Raw genomic sequence first — 27,824 nt, 5'->3', positions numbered from 1 at the left:
TTATCTTTTTTATTTCTTTATTTTTTATGAAAAAAATCCAAAAGTTGTCAATTATGTTTTCTTCTTTTATGGTGGTGATGCTTTTCTTTGCTCCTAAAAATGAAAAATACAAGATGAATAACTGATAAAATAGTGGATATTAGGTAGAGAAAAACACAAGACTATGGTAAATAGTGATGAACTGAGAATGACTTCTTGAAATACTAACCAAGAATACGGTGGCCTCAGGCTTAATACCTAGTTTAGAGGAGTACTAGTTTTACATATTTGCTTACCATAAATACAGTTAAAGACAATACATTAACTGTTTTAACAACAGTTTTACTTGTTTGTGTACAAAATAGTTAAAGCACTTAGCATTATAGTTCAACAAAGAACCAAAATGGATGGCATCTTACATCTTCACGTTTGTTATGACATACATGTAAATTATGCAAAAAATAAATAAAAAATAGAAGTGATAAAATAGTACCTCTCTCTCTTTCTAGACTCTTTTTCACGACTGCGGTGTCTGCGTGGACTCCTGCTCCTGTCTCTGCGGCTCTCAGTACGGTGCTTGCCCCTATGGCTGCCAACTGACTGTCTGGATTCCACAGAGGGAGATCTCTGTGATTCTCGCCTAAAGAAAAGTTATAACAAGTCAAAATTATAATTTTCATGTAATAAGAATGCCACCAATTCATAAAAGATTAATTAGTTACCGTTTAAGGGAAGAAGAAGATACTGTGGAGCCAACTTCATCATGCATTTCATCACGCCAATGGTTGCTCAACTCATCCATATGGACACCAATGACATCCCGGATGATCTGAAAAAGCCAAGATTAATTTTATATTAGAGAGTGTGTATCTCTATCTTAATGTATCTATATCCCCTCTCCAATATATCTCTCTCTCTCTAATATCTCTCAGGCAGGAAAACATTTGCTAGTCCGCTCAATGTTAAATATATGGACAAGTCTAATTTTTTAGTAGTTTAAAACTATTGAACTTTGAGAAATTTCCAGCTCTGTATATATGTATACTATACATAAAGGAAATATAGGTTATATAAAATAAATCAAAATGACATTTCCACTGACTAAAAAAGCAGGCACCTCTTAAAAAACAACAGTACTCTTACCTCAGTGTAAGACTTCTTAGTTATATGAACATTCTTTGCCCTATAAGACTGCCGACGTCGTTTATAGTCTCTCATTTCTGCCATGAGTTCAAGGTGTGATTTTGGGCCTTTATCTCCGTCATCTAAAAACACACAAGGTCCAGGAATACTATTAATGTAAGACCTAACCATCAGACAGTCTTTTTGTGACTATTTGTAGTTAAGTTCCTGCACATCAACTAGAAGATACAATATTCTTTAACAGCTATGGTTTCAAAATGTTTACTTTCAACCCTAAAAAACAAGAAACTGATTAACTCCAAAATAGCTGTTATTACAATATGATTTCAAAAGTATTACAAACAAATACTAAATAACTAACAATATATATTAGTGCAAACACTGTGTCAAAAATTATTTTGAATGCACACTCCACTGTGTTCAAAACTTGAAAGGATATAGTCCCTTTAAACTGATACAAGGACTGACACGTTACAGGAGGAAGGACTTTACAAGCTGTATTGATCATAACGGTTCAAAGATCGGTTTAGTGTGCGGTACAACTTCCCCATAGAACTTGCTCTGGAGTATACAAGTCCCACTAATTATTGTTTGTGTAAACTTGTTTTTAAACAACAAATTGTTTTTATATCAAGACACAGTTGATGTCCATGGTGTTTTACCACAGAATCTAACCTGAGAGCTCAGTTATAAGTCTATTCCATGTAGGTAAGGTTCTCCCTCATCCTGGTGTTACCTATATGATACTGAACCACACAATAGTATTTCTCTTTCTTTGAGATCTGAAACTAACAACGATCGTCTGGGGTTGCTGTGTTCCTTGTTCAGAGAGGAATTGCCTGGTATTTCGGCGCTGGACTGACCGTAATAGGCGGGATCAGACTGATATACTACAGAAAAGTTCTTCTCTGTGAAAGCATTACTGGGCTAAAAGAAGCTGCACCCAGGTGGTAAATCGCCATAGAACAATGGTATTGAGCCGGTTGTTCGTTCCTGTGACTGTGCTTCTCTGTGTGTGTATTTAGGTCTGAAACCAACACAGTATTGGAAGATATCAGTTAAAAGGGAATATATCCTTTAAAGGTTTGAACACAGTGGAGTGAGTGTGTGTTCAAAATAATTTTGACACAGTGTTTGCACTAATATATATTGTTTGTTTTTATTATATTTTATTTTATTATTGATTTTCTTTGTATAGTTAAAATACTAAATAACTGACAGATTCTATGGCATCTGAAATTTTACCAACTATTCATAAAAAAAAATTCTGCACAGATATTACTGGAGATTTTTGTTGTTAATTGACAGTAAAGCCAATATTAAAATTTAAACGGATTGGAAAGAAGCTTTGCAAATTAATTTTACTATCAAATTTGCTTAACTTTTGTTATTTGTTAAAAAGAGTAATGCTAGGTGAGCTCAGGAGCGTGCATTTGTATTTAGCAATCTGGTAGCAGTGTTTACAACAATCTTTAGAGCAATGTTACACATAGTTGCAAATACTGCTACCATAGACTGCTAAAAAAAGTTCCTAATAAAGCTCTAACAAAAAAAACAAAAAAATAGGGTAAACTGACAGAATTAAAAATGAAAAATCTAAGATGATATTTTACCTTGATTAATCTTGGCGGTCAAATCTTCAAACAGATCAGACTCATTCTGAGCAACTGGCATTATTGATCTTTGCTTCTTTGCCTCTTCAGTTACAAAATCATAAACGGCAAGGCGGTCAGCAGACGTCAGATCACAGATAGCACGCTTGTGATTATAAGGGACTTCAACAGGATAAGAGGAGTATGCACCTAAATCACAGAAAGGAAGAATTAGCACTGCTGCAAACACTTTCCAATCATTCAGAAACCTCTAAAACAAAAACTTTACTAGTGGTTGCAAAGCTTATAATAAAGTAGTAAGTACAAAGAAATTTCCAGCACCTGGGAGCAGGAGGGTGTGCAAGCTTCACGGGTACTGCACAATACCCAAACAAGTATAAATCACAAAAAGGAAGCAGCACCACCACCAAAGAATCAGAATAAATCCTAAATCCGTTGATAAAGGACTAAGTCCTAAACGTTGCTATTTTGTGGTCTGGCATTGTTACTGTGCAGTCTGCACAAATAAATCTGTTGAAGATACTTTGGTGGTGCTGCTTCCTTTTTTTGATTTAAAGCTTATAATAAAGGGAATTCATCATAAAAGGAAGTGTTGAGAGAGAAGACAGCTTCCAAATATGTGCTGCCATTACATATTTTATAATTGAAGATATACATAGTGCTAATAGTTTATAAACTATAATCTTATTACACATGTACATATGACCAAATACAGAATTTCAAAATCCAGACTTTTTTAAAAATAAAGTTATTAAAAATTACCATTTTTCCCCATCAGTAAGACAAAAACCAAATCAAAGACACAGGGCAAAGAAGAGTGTGTGCTCTAAAATGTAAATTATAGTCTATAATAACTTTTTGATTACTTTACTGTATTACCTTTCTGAGGGTAATGTGTACAAAAGTATTTACAATTATATAAAACTACCTTTAGGTTACATGTATAAGCTAAATTATGATATGTAAATATTGTTTAAATGACATAAGATATTGTACACTTGGTTCCATTTTGCAAATGCAAATTTTCCAAAATCCAAACCTTTTCTGATCTTAACCCTGTACGACGCTGCAGTCCTGGGCTTCTCTCTGCCGCAATCTCGTTAAAAGTAGCGAGATAGTGCTATTTCTGCATGCCCCACAAGTGGGGCACTACAGAAATAGAGATGCAGAGTCTGTGGCCCTCTCTGCATCGGTCGTTGCTGGGTGGGAGGGTAAGGAGGGAGGAGAGACCGCTACGTAGTAGCAGTGAACAGCGGCAGTGAGTGGGAAGCAGGGAGTTCCTATAGTGGAACTACATATAGTGGAAAGTGGGGTAAAGGTTGGGAAAGCGATCTGGGAGGGGGGGTTACTGTAATGGGGGGCAGCTAAACTACAGAATTTTTTAATAATAATAATAATAATAAAAACACACCACACAAACTACAACCCACAAAGCTAAAAATTACAAAAAATAAAAAAAATTCAAATTACAGAAAAAAAAAAAAGCTATCCAAAATAGAAAAATCAAGCCTAAACTAATTCCCCTATTAAAAAAAAAAAAAAAAAAAAACGCCCAAAATAAAAACACCCCCTAATCTAATACTAAAAAACCAATAGCCCTTAAAAAAGGGCTTTTGTAGGGTATTGCCCTATAAGTTAAACAGCTCTTTTACCTAAACAAATTACCCCCTAACAGTAAAAAAGCCCCACCCACCAAACGCACCCCCCCCCCCAAAAAAAACAAAAAAACTAAACTACCCATTGCCCCCCTAATGGGGCATTTGTATGGGCATTGCCCTTAAAAGGACAATCAGCTCTTTTCCAGCCCATTAAATCCCTAATCTTAAAAATAAAAAATAAATCCTAACACAAAGCCCCAAATAGGTACTCACCGTCCCTGAATTCCGGCGGAGGTCTTCTTCCAGGCTGCTCCATCATCTTCTATCTTCATCCGGTGTGAAGGCGGCGGAGCGAAGGTGCGGAGCTGTGGATCATCAGCGGCAGTCCTCACTGGTGGCGGAGCTGTCTTCCAACGTGTGGATCCTCAGCGGTGGTGGTTTTCAGCGGCATGAAGGCTCCTCTTCATTCGATGTCTGTTGTATACTAAAGATTGAATGCAAGGTACCGCAATCAATTTGGGGTACCAAACATTCCTATTGGCTGAAATTTTAAAATCAGCCAATAGGATTAGAGCTACTGAAATACTATTGGCTGTTCAAATAAGGTTTCAGTAGCTCTCATCCTATTGGCGGATTTAAAAATTTCAGCCAATAGGAATGCAAGGTACCCCAATAAATATGGGGTACCTTGCATTCAATCTTCAGTGTGCGATGGACGATCGCATGAAGAGGAGCCTCCATGCCGCTGAGAACCGCCGCCGAGTATCCAGGCATCGGGAAGACAGCACTGCAACTCTGCGCCATCTTCGCTCTGGATGAAGATAGAAGATGATGGAGCTGCTTGGAAGAAGACCTTCTCCACCGGACGTCAGGAACAGTGAGTACCTATATTTGGGTATTAGGTTTATTTGGTTTAATTTTTGGGGTGTTTTATTTTTTTAGATTAGGTTTTTTTGGGCTTGAAAAAAAAAAAAAAGAGCCGATAGCCAATGCCCATACAAATGCTCCTTTAGGGACAATGGATAGTTTATTTTTTTATTTTGGGGGGTTTGGCATTTTTTTTTTTGGAGGTAAAAGAGCTGTTTAACTTAGGGCAATGCCCTACAAAAGGCCCTTTTTAAGGGCTATTGGTAGTTTAGATTAGGGGGTGTTTTTACTTTGGGGGGCTTTTTTATTTTCATAGGGATTAGATATATTTTTTTATTTTTGATAATTGTTCATTTTTTCTGTAATAGACTTATTTTTTGAAATTTAATGTTAGTTTTTTTTATTTTAATTCTAATTTAGTAGTAATTGGGGTTAATTTATGGGGTGTTAGGTTAGGGGGCTTAGTAATTAAATTAGTTATTTGTGTTTTGGGGGGTTTGGCGGTTTAGAGGTTAAATAGGTTGATTGCGATGTGGGTGGTTGACGGTTAAGGGGTTAATATTTTAATTATGTCATATGCGGATTAGGGGTTAATTACTTTATTGTTTTGCGATGTGGGGGTTGACGGTTTAGGTGTTAATACTTTGTGCGGGAGGTTAATTTTTTTTTTATACTTCGTGCTGGCGGTTATGGGGTTTTTAGTTATTTCGTGCAGGCGATTGCATGTTTTTTTTTTTGTTTTTTTTAAGGCTTCGGGTTTGCCAACGCTGCATCCAGGTGGATTCTTTTGGCTGCGCGTGCAGCCAACATTCCTTTGGATGCCTCGCACAGCCAACATTCCTTTGAGGATGTGTGCGCAACTGGCGACACCCACGGACGCGTTACAAACGCGATTATACTATATAGACATGAGAGAGAGTATTGAGAAATTAACAAAAAAGCAAGGTTCTATTTCTGCTTAAATCTAGTGATAGCAAAAATCGTAAAAATTCATTTTGGGCAAGTTTTTCTCTAAAATTCTTGGTAGCAAAGAGGTTAATGGCCATTGAATATTTAAATTGTTATTATACAGTGTTCTAATTTTTCAGGGTAGTTTATTCCTGCACTGATGTTGCTTTGGTAGCTGTGTGTAAACTTAACAAAATATTACTAAGAATATTAAAAGGACCATTAAACTTGACATTTCAACAACGCATAAAAAGTTTCATTATTGCAAGGTAAACATTATTACAAAATACATTATTTTGCAGCCTTTTTGTTGTGAAATACATCTAAAAATGTGTTTGTTTCACTTTCTCACAGGAAGGCTTGGGTTAGTACTTTAAGGCAATTTATGCAAGCATTTGTTTACATTTCCCTCCCTCCTTAAAGGGACAGTATACACTCAATTTCATATAACTGCATGTAATAGACACCACTATAAAGAATAAGATGCACAGATACTGATATAAAAATCCAGTATAAAACTGTTTAAAAACTTACTTAGAAGCTTTCAGTTTAGCTTTGTTGAAAAGGTAGTTGGAAAGCCCACTGCAAGTGGGAAATAAGACACTTTCCCCCCCTTCCCCCTTCTTTTGCATATGAAAAGACCCTTTACACAAACAGGAGCAAGCTGGAGAAGGTAGCTGACGGTATTCACATAAACCTTTGGGGCTTGGTTAGGAGTCTGAAAATCAGAGCAATGTTATTTAAAAATAAGCAAAACTACACATTTAAAAAAAAAAACAAAAAAAAAAAAAAAAAACTTAATGGGCTATATAAATAGATCATCTACAAAACATTTATGCAAAGAAAAAATGTGTATAATGTCCCTTTAAGCTTCTATAGTGTCACATACTTTGGGGGATTATCAGTTTTGCATCAACAATCATGATAAGCAAATCATTCTATGCAATATAACCAAGTTGAATCAGTGCTAAAATGGAATACAAGAGGGCAGGCTACCCCAGTCTGCACATGTGCAAACAGTTTATACTATATCTGAATATTAGTTTGCGATTGGTTAGCAAGGGTTCTTTTGTTCTTGGGGACAGGGAAATCAGTGAAAAGAATAAACATAAAACAATACTCATTTGACAAAAAAAAAAAAAAAAAGCTGCAGTTTTAATTGCAAAATTATTCTTTTATATTAAGGTTTATAATTTGTGTTTAGTGTCCCCTTAAAATAAAAAACTGGATTCTGCAAGCTTTTAACTAAAAGCTGCACATACAACACACCAAACACTAATTTCTTTATAAAAAAAGATCTAAAGCATTGCATCATTTGAAAAGGATATCACTTGTAAAAGGATACTGAATATACATAGTGGTTCTGTGAAAATTCAAGATTGTATTCCGCTTTATACTCACCCCTGTTATGGAAAGAAAAAAAAACCAAAGAAAAGTTTGTGTTTTATTGAGGATACTGAATAAGTAAAATAACAGTAGTATTAAATAAAATGCATTAATATAATTTGAGGGCTGAAAAAAAAAAAAAAAAAATTATAGACAGCTATCAGAGAAGAGCTGTATTAGTCACGGGGCAGAGAAAACTAGTTTGACAACTGCTAAAAGATCGGCAAAAGCCTCCTAATCTTACCCATCTAATGTGTTTATTTAAAAAGGACAGTATACTGTAAAATAATTTTTCACTTAATGTGTTTCCAATTTTTTTTTACCAACAGCAGATTATAAAATGTATGAGAATTTGCTTTTTAAGGTTTATTGTGTATAAAATAGCCTATTTTGTGTTTTGAAGCCACAACCTAATAAAATGGGTTGAGCTTGTAGGTATAATCAGATCTCATTACTTTATCACATTGTGTACATATACACGCTTCTTTATCTTATACCTGTCTGTAAACCAAAGAGCAATACTTGGAGAGAACAGTGGAAAATTAACATTTTACTACCTTATCTCTTCTATACCCCATTTTGAGTATAATTTATTCTGCTGGCTGTGTTTACACAGCTTATTTATAGCTTGGACCTAAGGCCAGAAACTTTCAGAATAGGTGGGGATACCACAGGCTAAATTAACTATTTCAAATGGTAATATACGCATAAAGGAAATACTTGTAAACAATGTAATAAACTCCAGCAGGTAAAGTGGATAATTGGAAACACATTAAGGGGGGGGGAGATTTTTTGAGTAAACTGTCCCTTTAACTAGACAGGTTAGTGGAAATTCACAGCTATTAATCATAAATAACTGTTATTAAGGGGTGTACAAAGTAAATGGCATCTCACAAACTACCTTTAAAGGACATTCAAAAATTAGATATAATGTATTTAAAAACAAAGATTAGCTTGAGATTATTAAATAAGTGTAAAGTTTAAGTTTTTATAACGGGTCCCTGATAAAACTAAGAATATAAAACATTAAAGGGACAGTCTACACCAGAATTTTTATTGTTTTAAAATATAGATAATCCCTTTATTACCCATTCCCCAGTTTTGCATAACCAACACAGTTATAATAATATACTTTTAACCTCTGTGATTATCTTGTATCTAAGCCTCTGCAAACTGCCCCTTTTTTCAATTCTTTTGACAGACTTGCAGTCTAGCCAATCAGTGCCTGCTCCCAGATAACTTCACGTGCACGAGCACAGTGTTATCTATATGAAATACGTGAACCAACACCCTCTAGTGGTGAAAAACTTTTAAATGCATTCTGAAAAGAGGTGGACTTCAAGGTCTAAGAAATAAGCATATGAACCTCCTAGGTTAAGCTTTCAACTAAGAATACCAAAAGAACAAAGCAAAATTGGTGATAAAAGTAAATTGGAAAATTGTTTAAAATTACATGCTCTATCTGAATCATGAAAGTTTATTTTGGCCTAGACTGTCCCTTTAAGTGTGCAGACACTGGCTTTGTTCAACGTTAAAGTAACTTTTTAACAGTTTAAACCGCCATTATATGTCCGTAATTCTCCTCAGCAGAAGAGATAAAATAAGCATAACAGGTTTCAACATGGTGGCACCCATCACCTTACAGGAAATCGGGTCACAATTTTAAGAGTTAAATTACAGTAAAGGTGTGCCTGTGTTATATAAATATATATATATATATATATATATATATATATATATATATATATATATATATATATATATATATATATATATATATATATATATATAATGTCTGAGGCTGAGTAACATTAAAACCAATAGACTGAAAATGATTAAGAAATCAGTTTTATATTTTACTCTCCCTTACAGAATAAATGTGTTGATATAGAATAACATACCAACCAAGTCTAAAGTTTTAAAACAACCTTTGTACTACAATTGTTTATTAAAGGGATACTAACCCCAAATTTTTTCTTTCATGATTCAGATAGAGCATGCAGTTTTAAGCAACTTTCTAATGTACTCCTATTATCAATTTTTCTTTGTTCTCATGTTATCTTGATTTGAAAAAGCAGTAATGAAAGGTTAGGAGCCGGCCCATTTTTAGTTCAGCAACTGGGTAGCGCTTGCTAATTGGTTTGCTACATTTAGCCACAAATCAGCAAGTGCAACCCAGGTGCTGAACAAAAAATGGGCTGGCTCTAAAGCTTACAGTACTGCTTTTTCAAATCAAGATAACATGAGAACAAAGAAAAATTGATAATATGAGTTAATTAGAAAGTTGCTTAAAATCTCATGCTCTATCTGAAGCATGAAAGAAAAAAAAATTGTATTAGTATCCATTTAATAGCAAAATTCCACACAGGCTAGCTATGGTCATAATGATAGTGTAAAGTGCATTTGTTTTGCAAATTAACCACTTAGGGAAAGATATGTAACATGGTTAATTTTGAGAACTCAGCATGGTGAATTTTAAAAAGGTATATAAATCGATCCATTTCATTGTTGTAATAAAAAAGCACTAAGCAGTGAAGTATCATCATTTACCTTTTATTTAATTTCTTAACTCCATTTGAGCAGTGTCCATTACTTTTAGTCACAGCCTGCGAACAAGGGTTAGGATCCTTCCTATACATGTATGGCTATTACTTCACATACCTATATACACTGAATTATTTGATGCTTTTAAACTACACGGTTTAGTTATCCTAATAGAGTGGCAAATAAAGGTTTTTTTTTGTTTTGTTTTTTTACTTCCTTATCCTAATGCTCTTTGGTGAGGTGCAGAGCTTCCTGTCAAGGCCTTGCAAGTGGGCTGGTCTCTACAGGAAGGAATATTAAGCTTGATGTCATACAACTTCTAGAGTAACGTGAGCAGGTTTACTAGTCGGTGAACGCTAGAGAGATAGGAAGTCAGGTTCTGCCCATGCTCAGAAGAGGCAGAATGCAACCTAAGATCTCAGCATGTCTACTCCCTTTTTTAGCTGTAGGGGGATACACTGCTCATTTTGCAAGAAAACAAGTTGCTTGCTGTTTTTTTTAACACACAGTTTCCTTTTATGTTTACTTTGATTATAAAAAAAAAATATATATATATATATATATATATATATATATATATATATATATATATATATATATATATATATATTCTAAAAAATGTGTACTGTTTCATATTCCGCTAAGTTCTTATTAGAAAATCCTCAATTTTTAAAAGGTAAATTTACATGAAAAAAGGTAAGCAAAAATAATGAAAGTACACTGCAAAGCTGCTTCATTGCACATTACTAAACATTGTTAATAAAAATATCAAGGTGTTTGCATAACCAAAACATTTCAGATGAGCAGTCATTTTTGTGACAAATTTCCAGTAGCAGCTGGTGCCTCAAAGTGTGCACATAAAAAAAGGGGAAGATTGTGCAGTTTGATAATGGAAGTAAATGGGAAGGTTTTATGCATGTTATGTCTGAATCATGAAAGTTTAATTTTGACTTTTAATAAAGCATTTGGGTTTTAAATTTCCTCTATAGAACAGCTGAAACAGGCATTTATCTGCTTTTTATCCGGGACTGGGACACTCAAGTCTTACACATTTCAAAGCTGCCCTTATGGAAAGTGGAATGAGTCCAACCAATTGAACTGAGAACCATAAACACTCCATCCCTTTGATCAGGCAAAGTACATCATTTATAACCTATTTTTCCCCCTCTCTCTAAAACAGCACAAGCATTACCACAAACATTTAACTTGGTCATAAATAAATTATTTGGGGCTGCAAAGGGGCTAAAAACAGAGGGTATGTTTGCACTGCAGTGACTTTCAATTGTTGTTTTTTTCCAGGGGGGAAAAAAAAAAAAAACACACACACATGTAAAAGGTTTTAATGAGCAAGTAAAATTCATGTAAAGAATTTGTATTTTCACATGCAACATACATACATAAAAGCTTGTAGTTTTTATCTTAATAAAACATCTGCAAAAAACACAATACAAAACATACTTATTACATAGGCTCTGATTAAGGATTAGTACCACAAAGCAACTATAGATACTTTTCCTGTGAGGTCTTGCCTCTTTCTTCCACTTGATGGAGTAGTTTTGTAGAGCAATTAGGTGCTGATCTGTGTGGCTGAGAGAGTTCTACAAAGTTTTTAAAGTGTGAAACATTGCAAGCATGTTGTGCCCGGCAACAATCAACATGTCTGGGTTCTGCTAATTCTACCATAGAGAGTGATTTTAAACACCAAGTCCCTGTATTTCACATGTTTTTGCCACTATGCACAATCACTAAATAGTATTTCAAAAATGCATACATTATTGTTCAACTTACTTGTATCATATGACCCATTTTCTCTTCCACCGGATGCAGAATCCTTTGCTTGCCTGATTATCTGAAACTGCTTAGCTTTATCTAGTGAGTCAAAACAAGAAAGTGTTAGACTCTGTTCAGAGTATATATGGTTCAGTGCACACAAATATTATACATGATTTTATCTCTAAATTTTATAACCAAAACATGTTAACAAAACAAAATACATAACATTTCCACTAACATTACAAGTACTTTCATCTACTTTATTTATAGATATATTGGCAAAGATTCCAGATAATGATTTAAGTGCCAAAGGAGTGTGATAGTAAATCTTTGACTTTGTGAAACAATAGGATTTACCAGTGCAACAAATAAAGGGGACTTTCAATCATGAAGTATAAAATACTTCATGCTGAAAGTTCCTTTATTTGTCTGCAGCGTTCACCGAGCAGAGCACCTCAGGAAGCCCACGGCAGAACGCTATATCATAACTGAGGTGATTTTAACCAATAGCGTGCTAGATATCTGGCATAATGCCAGCTGGCCCACACGGCTAATTGTTAAGAGGTGGAAACGTCACCTCACTGGAAATAGCAATCTGCTGTGGGCAGCCTGAGGAGCTCAGCGCAGCGAACGGTGCAGACAATTAAAGGAACTTTCAGCATGAAGTAAAAGCTAGGATTTACTTATCACTTTAACAACTGCAGCAGAACTTTATCAGTAGTGGTGGAGGAGAGCCCTCTGACCACTGGAGAAGGTAGTAACACCTCCAGAAAGCAGAGAAGATAGAAAACATGAATTCAGCAAGTAAACCATCTGTTTATTTCAAACACAGCCAAAGACGACCCTTTTTAGAGAAAGAAGAGAGAGCATGGATCCAAAAGCAAATAAGACATTCACAAAATAAAAGATTTGTGCTAAGCAGAGAAATAAGGTCAGACCAACCACTGGAAATGGATTAGTCTGTCATCTTCCATACTACTTTACCAATTAGGATGGGGACAGTGTTGTGGATACAAAATAGTCCTCTTGCAGATGGGCGATTTAGAATGGAATTCAGAATAGAGAGATGATAGAGACAAACATAAAAGGAAATAGCAAAAATATTTATTTTCAACCTTGAATGCAGAAGATGACAGTGAGGTCGATTATCTAAACCTCGCCAGATAAGACTTGGTTTTTCACACCGACCCTTGCAGGGGCTTCCCTGGTGGAATTATCTTTTAAAAGAGGGAGCCCCTGCAAGTGTTAAGATGTCTCCTATTGAAATTAGTAGAGCTCGATGGAAAGGGAAACTTTGCTGTGTAGGACAAAGTTAGCAGCACTTTAAAAATAAAACCTTGCAGCCAATATAAATCACATTACGCTGCTTTCTGTATATAGCATCTTACAATCGCCTATATTTTCATAAGTATGTGTTTTACTATTAGGGTATTATGAAGTATTTTGTCGCAACCTTAACATTTTTTAATTTGTGAGAAAGAACAGTGAGCACTGTACAGCAGTAAATGTTTATAGAATTACACTGGGATTTGAAAGAAAGTGTCATACACACCCATGTTCAGCCCTTTTTACAAAAACAATTATGCTTTGTATTTTGTACTTATAAGTATGAATTATGTGGGTTTTTTTGCACATAATGTACTTAAATTACGCTTTATGCTGTGCATATTTAATAAAATGTATTCCTGTGTAATTTACGAGTTTTAAAGTTTATGAAAAAATGCTATTTTTAGTGAACAAAATGTTGCCCCTTAACAAATTTTTTTCAATGTGTATTTTTGTGCGAATGACTCAATTATTTGCTTTGTACGATTTTGAAGTTACTATTTTAATTGCACACTTTTGTAATGTATGCATTTCCTTCACAGTATACGCCCCTTGCAGGACATTCTGTTCTCAGGGTAAAAAGTGGCTTTATATAATTCCACCAGGGAAATAGAAGTACTAGCGAGAATTCTTAAATAATCTTGCCAGCCCATATACCTTTAGATAATCAGGTCCAGTCTCATCTTTTACTTTTCCTCTTTTACGTGAAGGTTGACAAACAGGACACCCCACAGTAATGGTTAGAGAATTAGGATAAATCAAAGGTCTCACCATATTCTCAGTGCCCCCTCGGTGAAAGATGGGGTCACATGCTCTTCTTTCTCAGGTTATTACTATAGTAATAGTTATTACTTGCCCCAATTTAGCAAAAAGGCAGTGTGTGTTTTATAAGAGGGAAATTGCATGACCCACAAAGCATTCCTTAGAGGAGCATCAGGCCCCATTCTGGTATGGCAGGAATCCCTTTAATATTTCATTAGTAGCAGTGTTATCCACAGAAAATGTTGCAAGCTGGGTGCCATTCTGAGGTTGACGGGTGGGAACAGTGTAATACTTTGCAAAATGACAACATTTTCTGTAATTTGTGTTACTTGAGCTATCCAAAATACACAATTGCATAATTTGACAAGGAAGAAGAGCACAAGCCTCATATATTCACTAAATGGGGGAATTAGTTGCAGAACTTCCTATCCCCTAAAAAACAGAAAACACCACAAGAAAACACAATACCCCTCATATGAAAACAGAGGATTTACCCTCTTAGATGAGGTCTCATGATCCTCTGGGTAACAGGTGATTGACATCAGAATTGCATTTACCCATTAACTATGTGACTTTTAGTGTGCTCTGGATTTTAAAATGAGCCATAGCACACAATATAAAGAACTAAATTAGGTTACATGACCACGTTATTGAAAGTTAATTTTGAAAAGTTTGGTCCGTGGAGAAAATAAAAACAAGATAATGCGTGCGTGTAGCTCAGAGAGGAAAGGGTAAAAAAAAGGAAAGGGTAAAAAAAAAAAAAGTTCAAATGGATTTGTAAATGCAATGACTAAACAAAAACTAAAAAAAAAAAAAATTCAGCTAAACTGGAAAAAGAGGGAGCACGATACATTTGGAGGTTGTAAGTCTCTGGATTAATTTGCACTACATACATTACTCAGAGATTCAGGGATTGCGCACTGCATTACCCAATTATGGACCCATAAATGATAAAAAGGTTAAAACAATTAAGTTTGAAATAACTAATTGCAGTATAGGCTATACATGTGTTAATATGCACTTACCTATAACTACTGAATGTACTTTGGCATTTTCATAGAAAAAATGTGGGTTCACTGCCTCCACCTAAACCAAATTATAAAAAGATAGGCAAAATTAAGTATATATAAAAAAAAAAAAAATGTAAATATCTTGTTACCCCAATACAATTTAGTACACCTACCTCTTCTTTGCTATAGCCAAGTTTCCGCAACCTACATGCTGCAACATGTTTCTCCAAGGATGACTGGGGCATACAGTGATTAGCATCATAGGGACATACTGCAGTATCCTAAAGAAGAAAATTGAATGCAGTTGTTATAAGCAGGTTCTGTATAAGACTTTTCTATTGCAGATTTGATTACCATTATAAGTAATATGTCAAACTTAAAAGGACATAAGTACTAAAAAGATAGCTGATCTAATTTATTTTAATATTATTGCACTGTTGCTTGCATACAACCATGGGCCCACTTACAAGTAGTGCGCTACTCATTGCTTTCGCTCGTGCTCAAACAATGCTGCAAGTAAACTTTTAACATGCGTATTACAAGTTGAAAGTAAAATGTTTGCGTGCGAGCGAAACCCAATGTGCAATTACTTCAGGACTTCTGATATAGCGTCTGCGCCAACTTCTTTTCCCCACAGACTTCAATGGAGCGCGCTTGCACTAACTTCCCCCCCCGACTTCTAATGAGCATGCGTTTTAAAAAAAATAAATAAAATAAAAAAATAAACACCACACACACTTATCACGTGCTAACCCTACACCGCATTAGACCTACAGCGTTAAACCAAAAGGTACTTATGCATAGTTTACAATTTAAAAGTTCTTCACATAGAAGAAAATGTACTAGTGCGAGTCAGTTTAAATGACTATTAAATACAGTAGAATTGCATAATCAACAAATGCCTGATAAAAAGACAAGTAGTGGACACATTTTGGACAAATTTCAGTTAGTTCAATTTTCCTTCATTCTGCTTCATGTGACTACCATCAGCCATTAACAAAATGCATATAGAATACAATGTGAGTTCTTGCACATGCTCAGTAGGAGCTGGCCAGCATCGTTGGAGATGGTAACCCTTACAAACAGTATATATGTTTCTAGAAATGCTTTACAGATGACCTGCTATTTATATGGTCTGGAACCAGAGAGCAGGCCACTTCTTTGGTTGAATGGCTAAATGACAACAGAATAGGTCTGCGCTTTACCTTTGAATATCAAACATCTGAGATTAATTTTCTAGATGTGACCCTAACAGGTGATAATGGAAATGATGTTTCAAGGGTTTACCGCAAAGCTATTTCTGGAAACACCCTGTTACATGCAGCTAGTTATCATCCAAAGCATGTTCTGTACGCGATTGCAAAGGGCCAGTTTGTTAGACTTAAGAGGAATTGTACTAAGCAAAGAGACTTTTCAGATGAAGCCATGGATTTGACCAGGAGGCTTTTGGACCGAGGTTATTACAGAAAGGATATTAATAAGGCCAGATCAGAAGTAGAAAAAATACTGCTCAAAGACAAGGAGAGGAACAAAAAAAACATTGCAACAAGTTACGTTTGTAACGGCCCATAGTATGCAGTGTTAGAACATTTGTAAAATTATTCGTAAACACTTTGGTCTGCTTGCTGCGGATGACAAATGAATTGATGTGGTGGGAAGAGGTGAGATGTTCATACAAAAAGAGCCCTACTATAGGTAACATACTTTCTCCCTCACAACTTAACCCCCTACAGAATAAGTCTGGTTCATGGTTAAGACACTGTGGGATGTACAGATGTGGGCACACACGGTGTAAGCCTTGTGAACATGTACAGATTACAAAAACATTTAGATCTACGGTCACACATCAGGAGTTTGAGATCAAATCCTGTTTGAATTGTAAGGTTTCTTATGTCATTTACCTTATCACATGTGACAGTTGTCATCTCCAATATGTAAGGTTAACAACTAGGGACGCGTGTTCAAGAATGAGAGAACACTTCACTAGTATTAAATTTGGAAAGGCCACTACGCCCATAGTTCAACACTTTGCAGGCGTTCACAAAGGAAGTTTAAACACATTTAAATGGTGTGCTATCGAAAAGGCAGTTCTGCCAGCCAGAGGTGGTGACCTTGATCAGATACTATCTAAGAGAGAAATGTTTTGGGTGTTTAAGCTGAAAACAAGGAGTACCCCTTGGGCTTAACTCAAGTTATGATATAATCAACTACTGGGATTATATTCCAGTGGCTTTTTTAGCCATACACTAAGTTACTAAGAACTCTCTTGCATTTTTAGTTCGGGGGTGTTAGGAGTTTTGTTCATTCACCGTGATTTTATATGAATATATCATACGCTGATTTAATGTATACCTCTATCTAGACTGTGAAGATGTGCATAGTTTTATATATTATCTTTCTAAACGTATTCTGTCTTGATTATGATTTATACATATTCATGCAAGTGGTGTAGTGGATTAAATGTGACCGTTTTCTCATTTACAAGTATTCTGTAATCCTTGATTCCTATACTTCATGCATGATTATGGGCATTTCTCATTTTGTTGCATGCTTGCTATTAAGAGACACTATCTAATCAAATATGAGATGTAATTATATCCTAAGTAGTTTTGAACCAAGTCCGTAAATTGCCCATGAGTTTTCTTTCCATTTCATTGTGACATCAGTTCAGTAGTATAGAACTGTGATAAATATTGTGCTTATACAGGTATGTACTATATGACATTCTGTAATTTATTATCATCAACTTGAACTATTGTATACATTTTAACAGCAGTGTTTTACCTTTTGTAACAATGGAGCATATATGTGCCATATAGAGCTGACGTATATGTAAGGGTTAACCGAGTACTAGAGAAAGGTGTTATGTATAGGCTATGATTACAGATCCTTTGCCGAAACCTGTAAGCCTAGCAGCTACGCTCTTCTTTTTTCTGTACTACTTAATCTTTTCAAATGGAATAAAGTTTTTTATTTTATCATCAGAGCTGGACTATTTTTGTTTTTCACAGTAGGAGCTGGCTCCCCAGAAAGTGTGCATATAAAAAAAGAAGCAACTTCAAATCTCCCAGATCCCTCTCATTTGAAAGAGAATTGGCTGCTCTTTCAAATGGTGATCTTGGAGCAGTACCACACAATAGATCATTTTAAAAAAAAGTAAAAAAAAAAAAAAAAGGGGGGGGGATTAGCTTGGTCATATGTGCAATAAACAAAAAAAATATCTGGTATGTCTAGAGACCCCTATTAAAGTTTATTTTCTAGTAGACAAGTCCCTCTCTCAAAAAAAATAAATATGAATTTTGTTTGTATAGGCAGGTGATCACTGTAGTAACAATGAACACCTTGCAAGAAAAGGAAAAAAAAAAAAAGGGAAAAAAAAAAAAAAAAAAGTGCTTTTATTTATGTACTGTACTATGGGGCCTCTCTAATCTATACTATTACCCCCAAAAGCAGGTATGGGCCCTTGGCCATTTTCAGTATTATTTACTAAAATCTAAGAAAGAATTACACTTTTGTTTTTTATTTATTTATTTATTTTACACAGCTATCTAATATGCCATGAATTTTAAATGAAATAATGGTTTATTGTGAATCGTATGGGCCTGCTGAAAAAAAATATATACATTTAACAATAGTGTTTAAATGTAGGTAGCAAAAAAAGTTCAAAATTAGCTCAGCAATTAGGTGAAAAAAGGCTTAGCAGAGAAAGGGTTAAATACAGAGAGTTGCAGGGTCACTTATAATAAACATTACATGATCTAACAGAGTGCATGCAATTTCCACCCCAATATAACTGCCTTTTAAAAGGGACATTATATCTTGTGATAGTATAACATATCAGCCATGTATTAACATTTTGAAAACATCTTGTTTGCTTCAACTGTTAAAAAAATTTTTTTTAATATGCTTCTACATGCATCAAAGAAAAAAAAAACATTAATTCATAACATATGTTTAATAATGCTTATTTAAAACGCTAAAGATTGAGGGGCTAGAATAGAACATGTAGGATTATTAATTCTGACTCTAAACATTCTACACAGTGATTACCTGACCAGTGTAAGGGAACATTTGCATATAACCCTTATTCGACACAGCAAAGGAAATACAGTAAACCATAGGCTAAGAAGGATGTACCAATTCTTCAAAACGATGCACATTTCAGTAACAGAATTACAATATTAAAAGTGTTTAATGTAAATATGCATTTAGTATGTAGACGTCTTTCTTGCAAATCGGAGCTTGGCAGTTTATACGAACTATGCATAAATATACAAAAACAAAACTTAGACCCCCTTCTCTGTCTAGATTAGCCCATGTCTAGTATTAAAGAGAACACATTTCATTGACATTCAGTCTATGGGGTAAGAACACAGTCACTACCCTGAAAACATGCGAGCAAATAAGCAATATAACTACAGGCAGCAGTTCAAGTGGTGAAAAATCTAATAATCGGATATTACAGAATCCCCCGTATTCCATTTGCAGCACATAATGATCCAATGCGTTACATGACTTCCATCCATTACCAACCTTTTCCTGTTCGGCGTCCCTTTGCTCCCACCCCAGTTCCAACAGTATCTCTGACAACCGTCCTCGACATGTCTCGGTAAAATCCTGTAATTCACGGAGTAAGCGGCGAGGACTAGCGCTCTCTTGGTCCTCCATTGAGACGATTTCAAACTCGGAAAAAACGACAGACGCAAGAAAAGCGTTTCAAGCCTCTTTGTGAGACCTCCCAAGCCTCGTTGTGGCGTCACTGGCGTGAACTCTAGTCACGCGAGAATGCTTTTTGATTGTCATAGTTACAAACAATATAGATACAACAGCTATAAAAGTAAATGTGTGACAAGAAAGAAAACAAAAGGAACTCCAAAACACAGCATGTCACCTTCACATAGTCAGTCTATATAGTAGTGGTGCTTGTGCACAGTTTGGGCAAGATTACAAGTGGAGCGGTATGGTCTTAGCGCTAGGGTTGCCAAACTTGCCAGCTTTGCTATATAAAAATACCGGACGATCTATAGGTAGGCTGACCATATTGCTGCTTTAAAAAGGGACACATATGAAAAATACATATGTCAGGGCTGTTTAAAGAAATGTTTTGTATAAGAACCCTGACATGTATTTTTCATATGTGTTCCTTCTTAAAGCGGCAATATGGTCAGCCTACCTATAGGTGACTGGATGTAGCTGGGGTCAAATAATGTCCCTCCAAAATCTCACCCTTAGGCAATACCCTTCACCCCACCACATATACTTTTCTCAACTAAGCAGTCGTTTTATCCCCTTGGTTGCCAGTAACACGTACTAGTAGTGATGTGATCCACCTTGGCTGCCAGAAGTAAACACCCAGCAATGATTGAACACCCCCATGGTTGCCTGTAACACATATAATAGAAAATGCCCAATATAACTTCTTTTTTAACCATATTTCTAATGCATAAAGGCCCTTTACATTTAGCTGACAGGGGTCTTTAAAGGGACAGTATACCCCAATTTTCATATAACTGCATGTAACAGACACTACTATAAAGAATAATATGCACAGATACTGATATAAAACTCCAGTATAAAACCGTTTAGGAAACTTACATAGAAGCTCCCAGTTTAGCTCTCTTGAAAAGGTTAGCTGGAACACCCGCTATAAGTGGCTGTATAGCAAAAACAGCAGGCACTCCCTCTGCATATGAAAATAGCCTTTACACAAACAGGAGCAAGCTGGAGGAGGTATACAAAACTTCGAGGCTTGGTTAGGTGTCTGAAAATCAGAGGAATGTTTAAAAATAAGCAAAGCTATACTTTTTTTAACAGCAACCTGTATGGGCTATATAGATGGATCATCTACAAAAACTTTTTAATGCAAAGAAAAAATTAGTGTTTAACCCCTTAATGACCGGACCATTTTTCAATTTTCTTACCCTTAATGACAATGGCTATTTTTACATTTCTGCAGTGTTTGCGTTTAGCTGTAATTTTCCTCTTACTCGTTTACTGTACCCACACATATTATATACCGTTTTTCTCGCCATTAAATGGACTTTCTAAAGATAACATTATTTTCATAATATCTTATAATTTACTAAAAAAAAATTATAAAATATGAGGAAAAAATGAAAAAAAACGCACTTTTTCTAACTTTGACCCCCAAAATCTGTTACACATCTACAACCACCAAAAAACACCCATGCTAAATAGTTTCTAAATTTTGTCCTCAGTTTAGAAATACCCAATGTTTACATGTTCTTTGCTTTTTTTGCAATTTATGGGGCAATAAATACAAGTAGCACTTTGCTATTTGCAAACCACTTTTTTTCAAAATTAGCGCTAGTTACTTTGGAACCCTGATATCTGTCAGGAATACCTGAATATCCCTTGACATGTATATATTTTGTTTTAGAAGACATCCCAAAGTATTGATCTAGGCACATTTTGGTATATTTCATGCCACCATTTCACCGCCAAATGTGATAAAAAAAAAAAAGTTCACTTTTTCACAAATTTTGTCACAAACTTTAGGTTTCCCACTGAAATTATTTACAAACAGTTTCTGCAATTATGGCACAAATGGTTGTAAATGCTTCTCTGGGATCCCCTTTTTCAGAAATAACAGACTTATATGGCTTTGTGGTTACTTTTTGGTAATTAGAAGGCCGCTAAATGCCGCTGCGCACCACACGTGTTTTATGCCCAGGAGTGAAGGGGTTAATTAGGGAGCTTGTAGGGTTAATTTTAGCTTTAGTGTATTGTAGTAGACAACCCCAAGTATTGATCTAGGCCCATTTTGGTATATTTTATGCCACCATTTCACCGCCAAATGTGAGCAAATAAAAAAAAAACTTTACATTTTTCACAATTTTAGGTTTCTCACTGAAATTATTTACAAACAGCTTGTGCTATTATGGCAGAAATTGTTATAAAAGCTTCTCTGGGATCCCCTTTGTTCAGAAATAGCAGACTTATATGGCTTTGGCGTTGCTTTTTGGTAATTAGAAGGCCGCTAAATGCTGCTGCGCACCACACGTGAATTATGCCCAGCAGTGAAGGGGTTAAATTAGGTAGCTTGTAGGGAGCTTGCAGGGTTCATTTTAGAGATCAGCCTCCCACCTGACACATCCCACCCCCTGATCCCTCCCAAACAGCTCTCTTCCCTCCCCCACCCCACAATTGTTCCCGCCATCTTAAGTACTGGCAGAAAGTCTGCCAGTACTAAATAAAAGAGTTTTTTTTTTTTTTTTAAATAAAAATAATAAAATATTTTAGTTGTGATGGACCCCTGCCTTAGCACCAACCTCCCTGATCCCCCCTCCAGCTCTCTAACCCTCTCCCCTACCTAATTACCGCCATCTTGGGTACTGGCAGCTGTCTGCCAGTACCCAGTTTGGCCCCACAAACCAAAGTATTTTAATTTTATTTATAACTTTTATTTTTATTTGTAATTATTTCTGTAGTGTAGCAGCCCCCCCACAATACCCCCACCCCCTTCCCCTCCCAGATCCTTTTATATGTAAAAAATTAACTTTTTTTTCCCCTTCCTTCCAGTTCCTTCATTGGTGTCAGTGTGGCTAATGCGCGCACGTGCACGTGCACGCGCGCATCGTGCACGCGCACGCGCTCCCTCCTCCCACCCAGACAACGGCACCATCAGCACCATCGCTACCGGTGCAGAGAGGGCCACAGAGTGGCTCTCTCTGCATCGGAGGCTTGTAAAGGGGTATTGCAGGATGCCTCCATATCGAGGCATCACTGCAATACCCTCAGAGCTGCTGGAAGCGATTGTGATCACTTCCAGCACTCTGTTAGACAACTGACGTACCAGGTACGTCTATTGTCATTAACAGTTAGTTTTTGCATGACGTACCTGGTACGTCAGTTGTCATTAAGGGGTTAATGTGCCTATGTTTGTACAGATTGTACTGGACAGCTTGCTAAAATACAGGAGGCCCTATTTGTATAATTCAGAATGATCAACTATAATTAATATAAAATTGATACAGGCATGAAAGCGTCTAAATGTGGGAACTGACAGACCTATCACCTGTAATTTCCTAGCTACACTGCACAATTATATATACTAATTAGTATGGCTGGTAACCCCAGAGGTAATCACATGACAGGATCCTGAGGCTCAGCCATAGCTCTGTAGATATTACCAGACCAAAGCAGTTCATGTCATTTTAATAACCTATTCCGAACATATAAGCACTGGAAAGTCAAGATTTATAATGGAAGTTTTGTTAGCATTTAAAGGGACAGTAAACACCTTGTAAGTACAACACATTTCTGTTACCTTCCTACAGACTAACATATCAGCCAAGTGTAAACATTTGTTTAACAAAATAAAATCCTGTTTACTGCAATTGGTTTTCAATAGAAAAACCGCACACAACACTCACCTTATTTGGAGGAGCCAAATAAGTTTGAGTAGGCAGACAACAAGGCTAATTATTGCATTTAAGTTAGTATAAAGTAAATTCTTTTGCAGTTGTTATATCTTAACCCCTTAATGACCGAGGACGTGCAGGGTACGTCCTCAAAAAAAAGGCAGTTAATGCCTGAGGACGTACCCTGCACGTCCTCGGTGTGGAAAGCAGCTGGAAGCGATCTTGCTCGCTTCCAGCTGCTTTCCGGTTATTGCAGTGATGCCTCGATATGGAGGCATCCTGCAATAACCTTACACGGCCATCCGATGCAGAGAGAGCCACTCTGTGGCCCTCTCTGCACCGGACATCGATGGCCGGTATCGTTGGTGGGTGGGAGCCGACTTGGGAGGCGGGTGGGCGGCCATCGGTGTTCCCTGTGTCGTCAAGGGGGGCGGGATCGGGGGCGGGCCGTTAGGGGGCGCGCACGGGCGCGCGCGCGTGCACGGAGGGTGGCGGGCGGGCGCGTGCACGGGGCGGGAGCGGGTGGGAACCGCTACACTATGGAAAAATTTTTTGGTAACAAATGGCCAAATCTTGTTTGTGCAAAAGCACAAAAAGAGATCATGGAGGGGTGGGGGGTTGGTTTTGTGTGGGGGGAAGCTACACTGCAGAAAAATTTAATAAAAACTAAAAAAAAACCATTTTTTCTGCTAAACTGGGTACTGGCAGACAGCTGCCAGTACCCAAAATGGCGCAGATTAAGTTAGAGTGGGAGGGTTATAGAGCTGTTTGGGGGGGATCAGTGAGGTTGGGGGCTAAGGGGGGGATAGTACACAGCAGCATATGTAAATATGCTTTTTAAAAAAAAAAAAAAAAAAAACATAGCTTTTATTTTAGTACTGGCAGACTTTCTGCCAGTACTTAAGATGGCGGGGACAATTGTGGAGTGGGGGAGGGAAGAGAGCTGTTTGGGAGGGATCAGGGGGTCTGATGTTTCAGGTGGGAGGCTGAGCTCTACACTAAATGTGATATTAACCCTGCAAGCTCCCTACAAGCTACCTAATTAACCCCTTCACTGCTAGCCATAATACACGTGTGATGCGCAGCGGCATTTAGCGGCCTTCTAAATACCAAAAAGCAACGCCAAAGCCATATATGTCTGCTATTTCTGAACAAAGGGGATCCCAGAGAAGCATTTACAACCATTTGTGCCATAACTGCACAAGCTGTTTGTAAATGATTTCAGTGAGAAACCTAAAATTGTGAAAAATTTAACGTTTTTTTTAATTTGATCGCATTTGGCGGTGAAATGGTGGCATGAAATATACCAAAATGGGCCTAGATCAATACTTGGGGTTGTCTACTACACTACACTAAAGCTAAAATTACCCCAAAAAGCTCCCTACATGCTCCCTAATTAACCCCTTCACTGCTGGGCATAATACACGTGTGGTGCGCAGTGGCATTTAGTGGCATTCTAATTACCAAAAAGCAACACCAAAGCCATATAAGTCTGCTATTTCTGAACAAAGGGGATCCCAGAGAAGAATTTACAACCATTTATGCCATAATTGCACAAGCTGTTTGTAAATAATTTCAGTGAGAAACCTAAAGTTTGTGAAAAAATTTGTGAAAAAGTGAACAATTTTTTTTGTTTTAACGCATTTGGCGGTGAAATGGTGGCATGAAATATACCAAAATGGGCCTAGATCAATACTTTGGGTTGTCTACTAAAAAAAAATATATACATGTCAATGGATATTCAGAGATTCCTGAAAGATATCAGGGTTCTAATGTAACTAGCGCTAATTTTGAAAAAAAGGGGTTTGGAAATAGCAAAGTGCTACTTGTATTTATGGCCCTATAACTTGCAAAAAAAGTAAAGAACATGTAAACATTGGGTATTTCTAAACTCAGGACAAAATTTAGAAACTATTTAGCATGGGTGTTTTTTGGTGGTTGTAGATATGTAACAGATTTTGGGGGTCAAAGTTAGAAAAAGTGTATTTTTTTTCAATTTTTCCTCATATTTTATAATTTTTTTTATAGTAAATTATAAGATATGATGAAAATAATGGTATCTTTAGAAAGTCCATTTAATGGCGAGAAAAACGGTATATAATATGTGTGGGTACAGTAAATGAGTAAGAGGAAAATTACAGCTAAACACAAACACTGCAAAAATGTAAAAATAGCCTTGGTCCCAAACGGACAGAAAATGGAAAAGTGCTGCGGTCATTAAGGGGTTAAGCCAATTAGGAAAATATTTTATATAGAGTATGCTATAAAAAGTCAGCAGGATGCAGTTCCAACTCAATGTACAATTATCAGAGCTAAATTACATGAAAAGGGGCAACATAGATAATGAGTATATTACAAAGATGTTTTTTATGCATAATTAAACATCTTATGTTAAAGCTACATTTTACACAAAAGGCCGAAACGATCATCTGGGGTTGTTGTTTCTCTTGTTCAGAGAAGAATTGCCTGGTATTTCGGTGCTGGACTGTCATTGGCCAGGGTCAGACTGATATGCTACAGGATATTGTTTCTCTGTGAAGGGGCATAGTGTGCTAAAAGAGTATGCACCCTGAGTCAGGGCCGGACTGGGACCAAACATTTTTTAGGGCAAAGAGGCCTACCCCCCTCTCACCATTTCTTTTTTAAATGTATACCAAACATGGCAAGTATAATACTTGTAATACTTGTTTAAGTGACAAACATTAAGAATATAAAAGGTGATCTCCTCTTATAAAAGTATTGGCAGTAATTATATATAGCAGGCAGTCTTGGTTGCTACTTGCTATAAAATATCTGTTTTTATAATGCTAGTTTTGTTTTAGAGGACATGTATTTTAATAAATTGCTGTTCAAGGGAACAATGTGAATACATATTGTGATGAGAGCAGGGTGTGATGTCACTAGTTGGGGGCGGGGCTTAGGTCCGGTAGTCTGTGTCGCAGTTAGTTAGTGAAATCAACCTGACTAGATGTATATTTCTATGCTCTGTAATAAAATAGAGTTGTACCATCATTGCTGTGTCCTGCATATGTCCTGCATCTCATGACATGGTGTCAGAAGTTCTGGCCTGTGCTTCTGTTCCTGATCGATGGCAATGTCAAAGTTTACCCCACCTGAGCCTTTTGACTTCTCTCAGCCTGCAGCTTGGCCCACATGGCGTCAGCGGTTTCAACGCTTCAGGATTGCTTCCAAACTGAACAAGGAGAGTGGTGATGTACAAGTTAATTCTCTTTTATACTCTATGGGGAAAGATGTGGAGCCAGTGTTCAATGCTTTTACTTTCCAAGAAGGGGAAGAATTTAACTTTGATATAGTTATGGATAAACTCAGTGCCCACTTTGTGCCCAAAAGAAATGTGATTCATGAGAGAGCTTGTTTTCACAAACGTAATCAGCGTGTGGGAGAATCTGTGGAGTCATTTGTGCGCAGGCTGTATGAACTAGCTGAATTCTGTGAGTTTGGTGTTGCTAAAGAAGAGCAAATCAGAGACAGAATAGTTATTGGAATTGCAGATGCTGAAGTCTCACTGAAGCTGCAGTTAGAGCCTGATTTAACGTTAGATGGGGCTATTAGGATGGCCCGCCAGAGTGAACTGGTGAAAAAGCAGAGGGCTGATCTGAGGTCTGCGAGTATTGTGGATGAAGTGCAACAGTTCAGGAAAACTGCTAGTGAAAGGCACAGTGTGAGCGATAGATCTAAAGTAATGGAAAGGCCTAGAAGTGGATGGGCGCAACATTCCCGATGCACACAGTGCTACCGTGCCTATGATCAGAGTGTTATATGCCCGGCCAGAGATAAAAGATGCAGAAAATGTAACAGAATGGGCCATTTTGAAGTGGTGTGTAAAACTGAATACATTAAAGGGATACTAAACCCAATTTTTTTATTTCATGATTCCGATAGAGCATGAGATTTTAAGCACCTTTCTAATTTACTCCTATTATCAATTTTAATTTGTTCTCATTATTCTGTTTTCATTTACTGTTTTGCAAGATGACTGCCCAGTGCCTTATGATGTAAAGTTAAACATGCAATCCAACTTACAGTTTAGTAGAATCCAGCAGAGTAGCTTAACTCAGACAAATTCCACAGCAGAGATTTATGAATCCTTCAAGCTTTATTGTTGCAAAACAAGAATTCTGAGGTTCCAGAAGTGGTAATTGCCAGGTAAAAAGAATTTGCCTCTACAAAGCTATTAGCAGAGAGTTCTAGCAAACTTACACATTGAAAGTGAAACTAATTTACACACACAAGTGAAACAAAATGGAGGCAGGAAGTGACCTCAAAAAGGTCAGAGGTAGTACATAGAATATACATTAAATTTAATACAATAATAAAACATAACACTAGAGGGAGCACAATAACTAAAATAGCATTTAAAGATGCACATATGAATATATGGACAGAACACTCCCCGTCTGGTATCTGTAGATACCACTATATAAATCAAACAATAAACATAAAAATGTTGATTGAAGTCTCTTATCCATG

At 36.5% G+C, this 27,824-nt stretch overlaps 1 protein-coding gene across 3 annotated transcripts; it reads right to left on the bottom strand.

Moving 5' to 3' along the window:
- SNRNP48 (small nuclear ribonucleoprotein U11/U12 subunit 48) lies at positions 1-27,608 on the bottom strand. Of its 3 annotated transcripts, none has more exons than XM_053714722.1 (9): positions 27,378-27,608; positions 15,123-15,230; positions 14,965-15,025; positions 11,867-11,947; positions 2,736-2,924; positions 1,123-1,244; positions 702-808; positions 473-619; positions 1-93 (listed from the first exon to the last, which is right to left on the bottom strand). In XM_053714722.1, the coding sequence occupies exons 2-9, from the start codon at positions 15,192-15,194 to the stop codon at positions 48-50; spliced, it is 825 nt and encodes a 274-aa protein (XP_053570697.1). In that variant the 5' UTR covers positions 15,195-15,230; positions 27,378-27,608; the 3' UTR covers positions 1-47. The 3 variants fall into 3 exon arrangements, with proteins under 3 accessions (XP_053570697.1, XP_053570698.1, XP_053570696.1); XM_053714723.1 differs by lacking the exon at positions 27,378-27,608 and adding an exon at positions 20,545-20,562; XM_053714721.1 differs by lacking the exon at positions 27,378-27,608 and adding an exon at positions 19,483-19,676.
- Between the last annotated feature and the right edge of the window lie 216 nt (positions 27,609-27,824).

Source organism: Bombina bombina, chromosome 5, assembly GCF_027579735.1.
Source record: "Bombina bombina isolate aBomBom1 chromosome 5, aBomBom1.pri, whole genome shotgun sequence".
Taxonomy (NCBI): domain Eukaryota; kingdom Metazoa; phylum Chordata; class Amphibia; order Anura; family Bombinatoridae; genus Bombina; species Bombina bombina.
Note: the sequence above shows the minus strand (reverse complement) of the source record. Positions and strands in the feature narration are given on the sequence as shown.

Coding starts and splice junctions, on each gene's coding strand:
- SNRNP48 (XM_053714721.1), bottom strand. CDS start 19,617: ATGGAGGACCAAGAGAGCGCTAGTCCTCGCCGCTTACTCCGTGAATTA. Junction 11,948..14,964: donor AGTACATTCAGTAGTTATAG/GTAAGTGCATAT, acceptor TTGACTCACTAG/ATAAAGCTAAGCAGTTTCAG. Junction 2,925..11,866: donor AAATGGGTCATATGATACAA/GTAAGTTGAACA, acceptor TCTGTGATTTAG/GTGCATACTCCTCTTATCCT.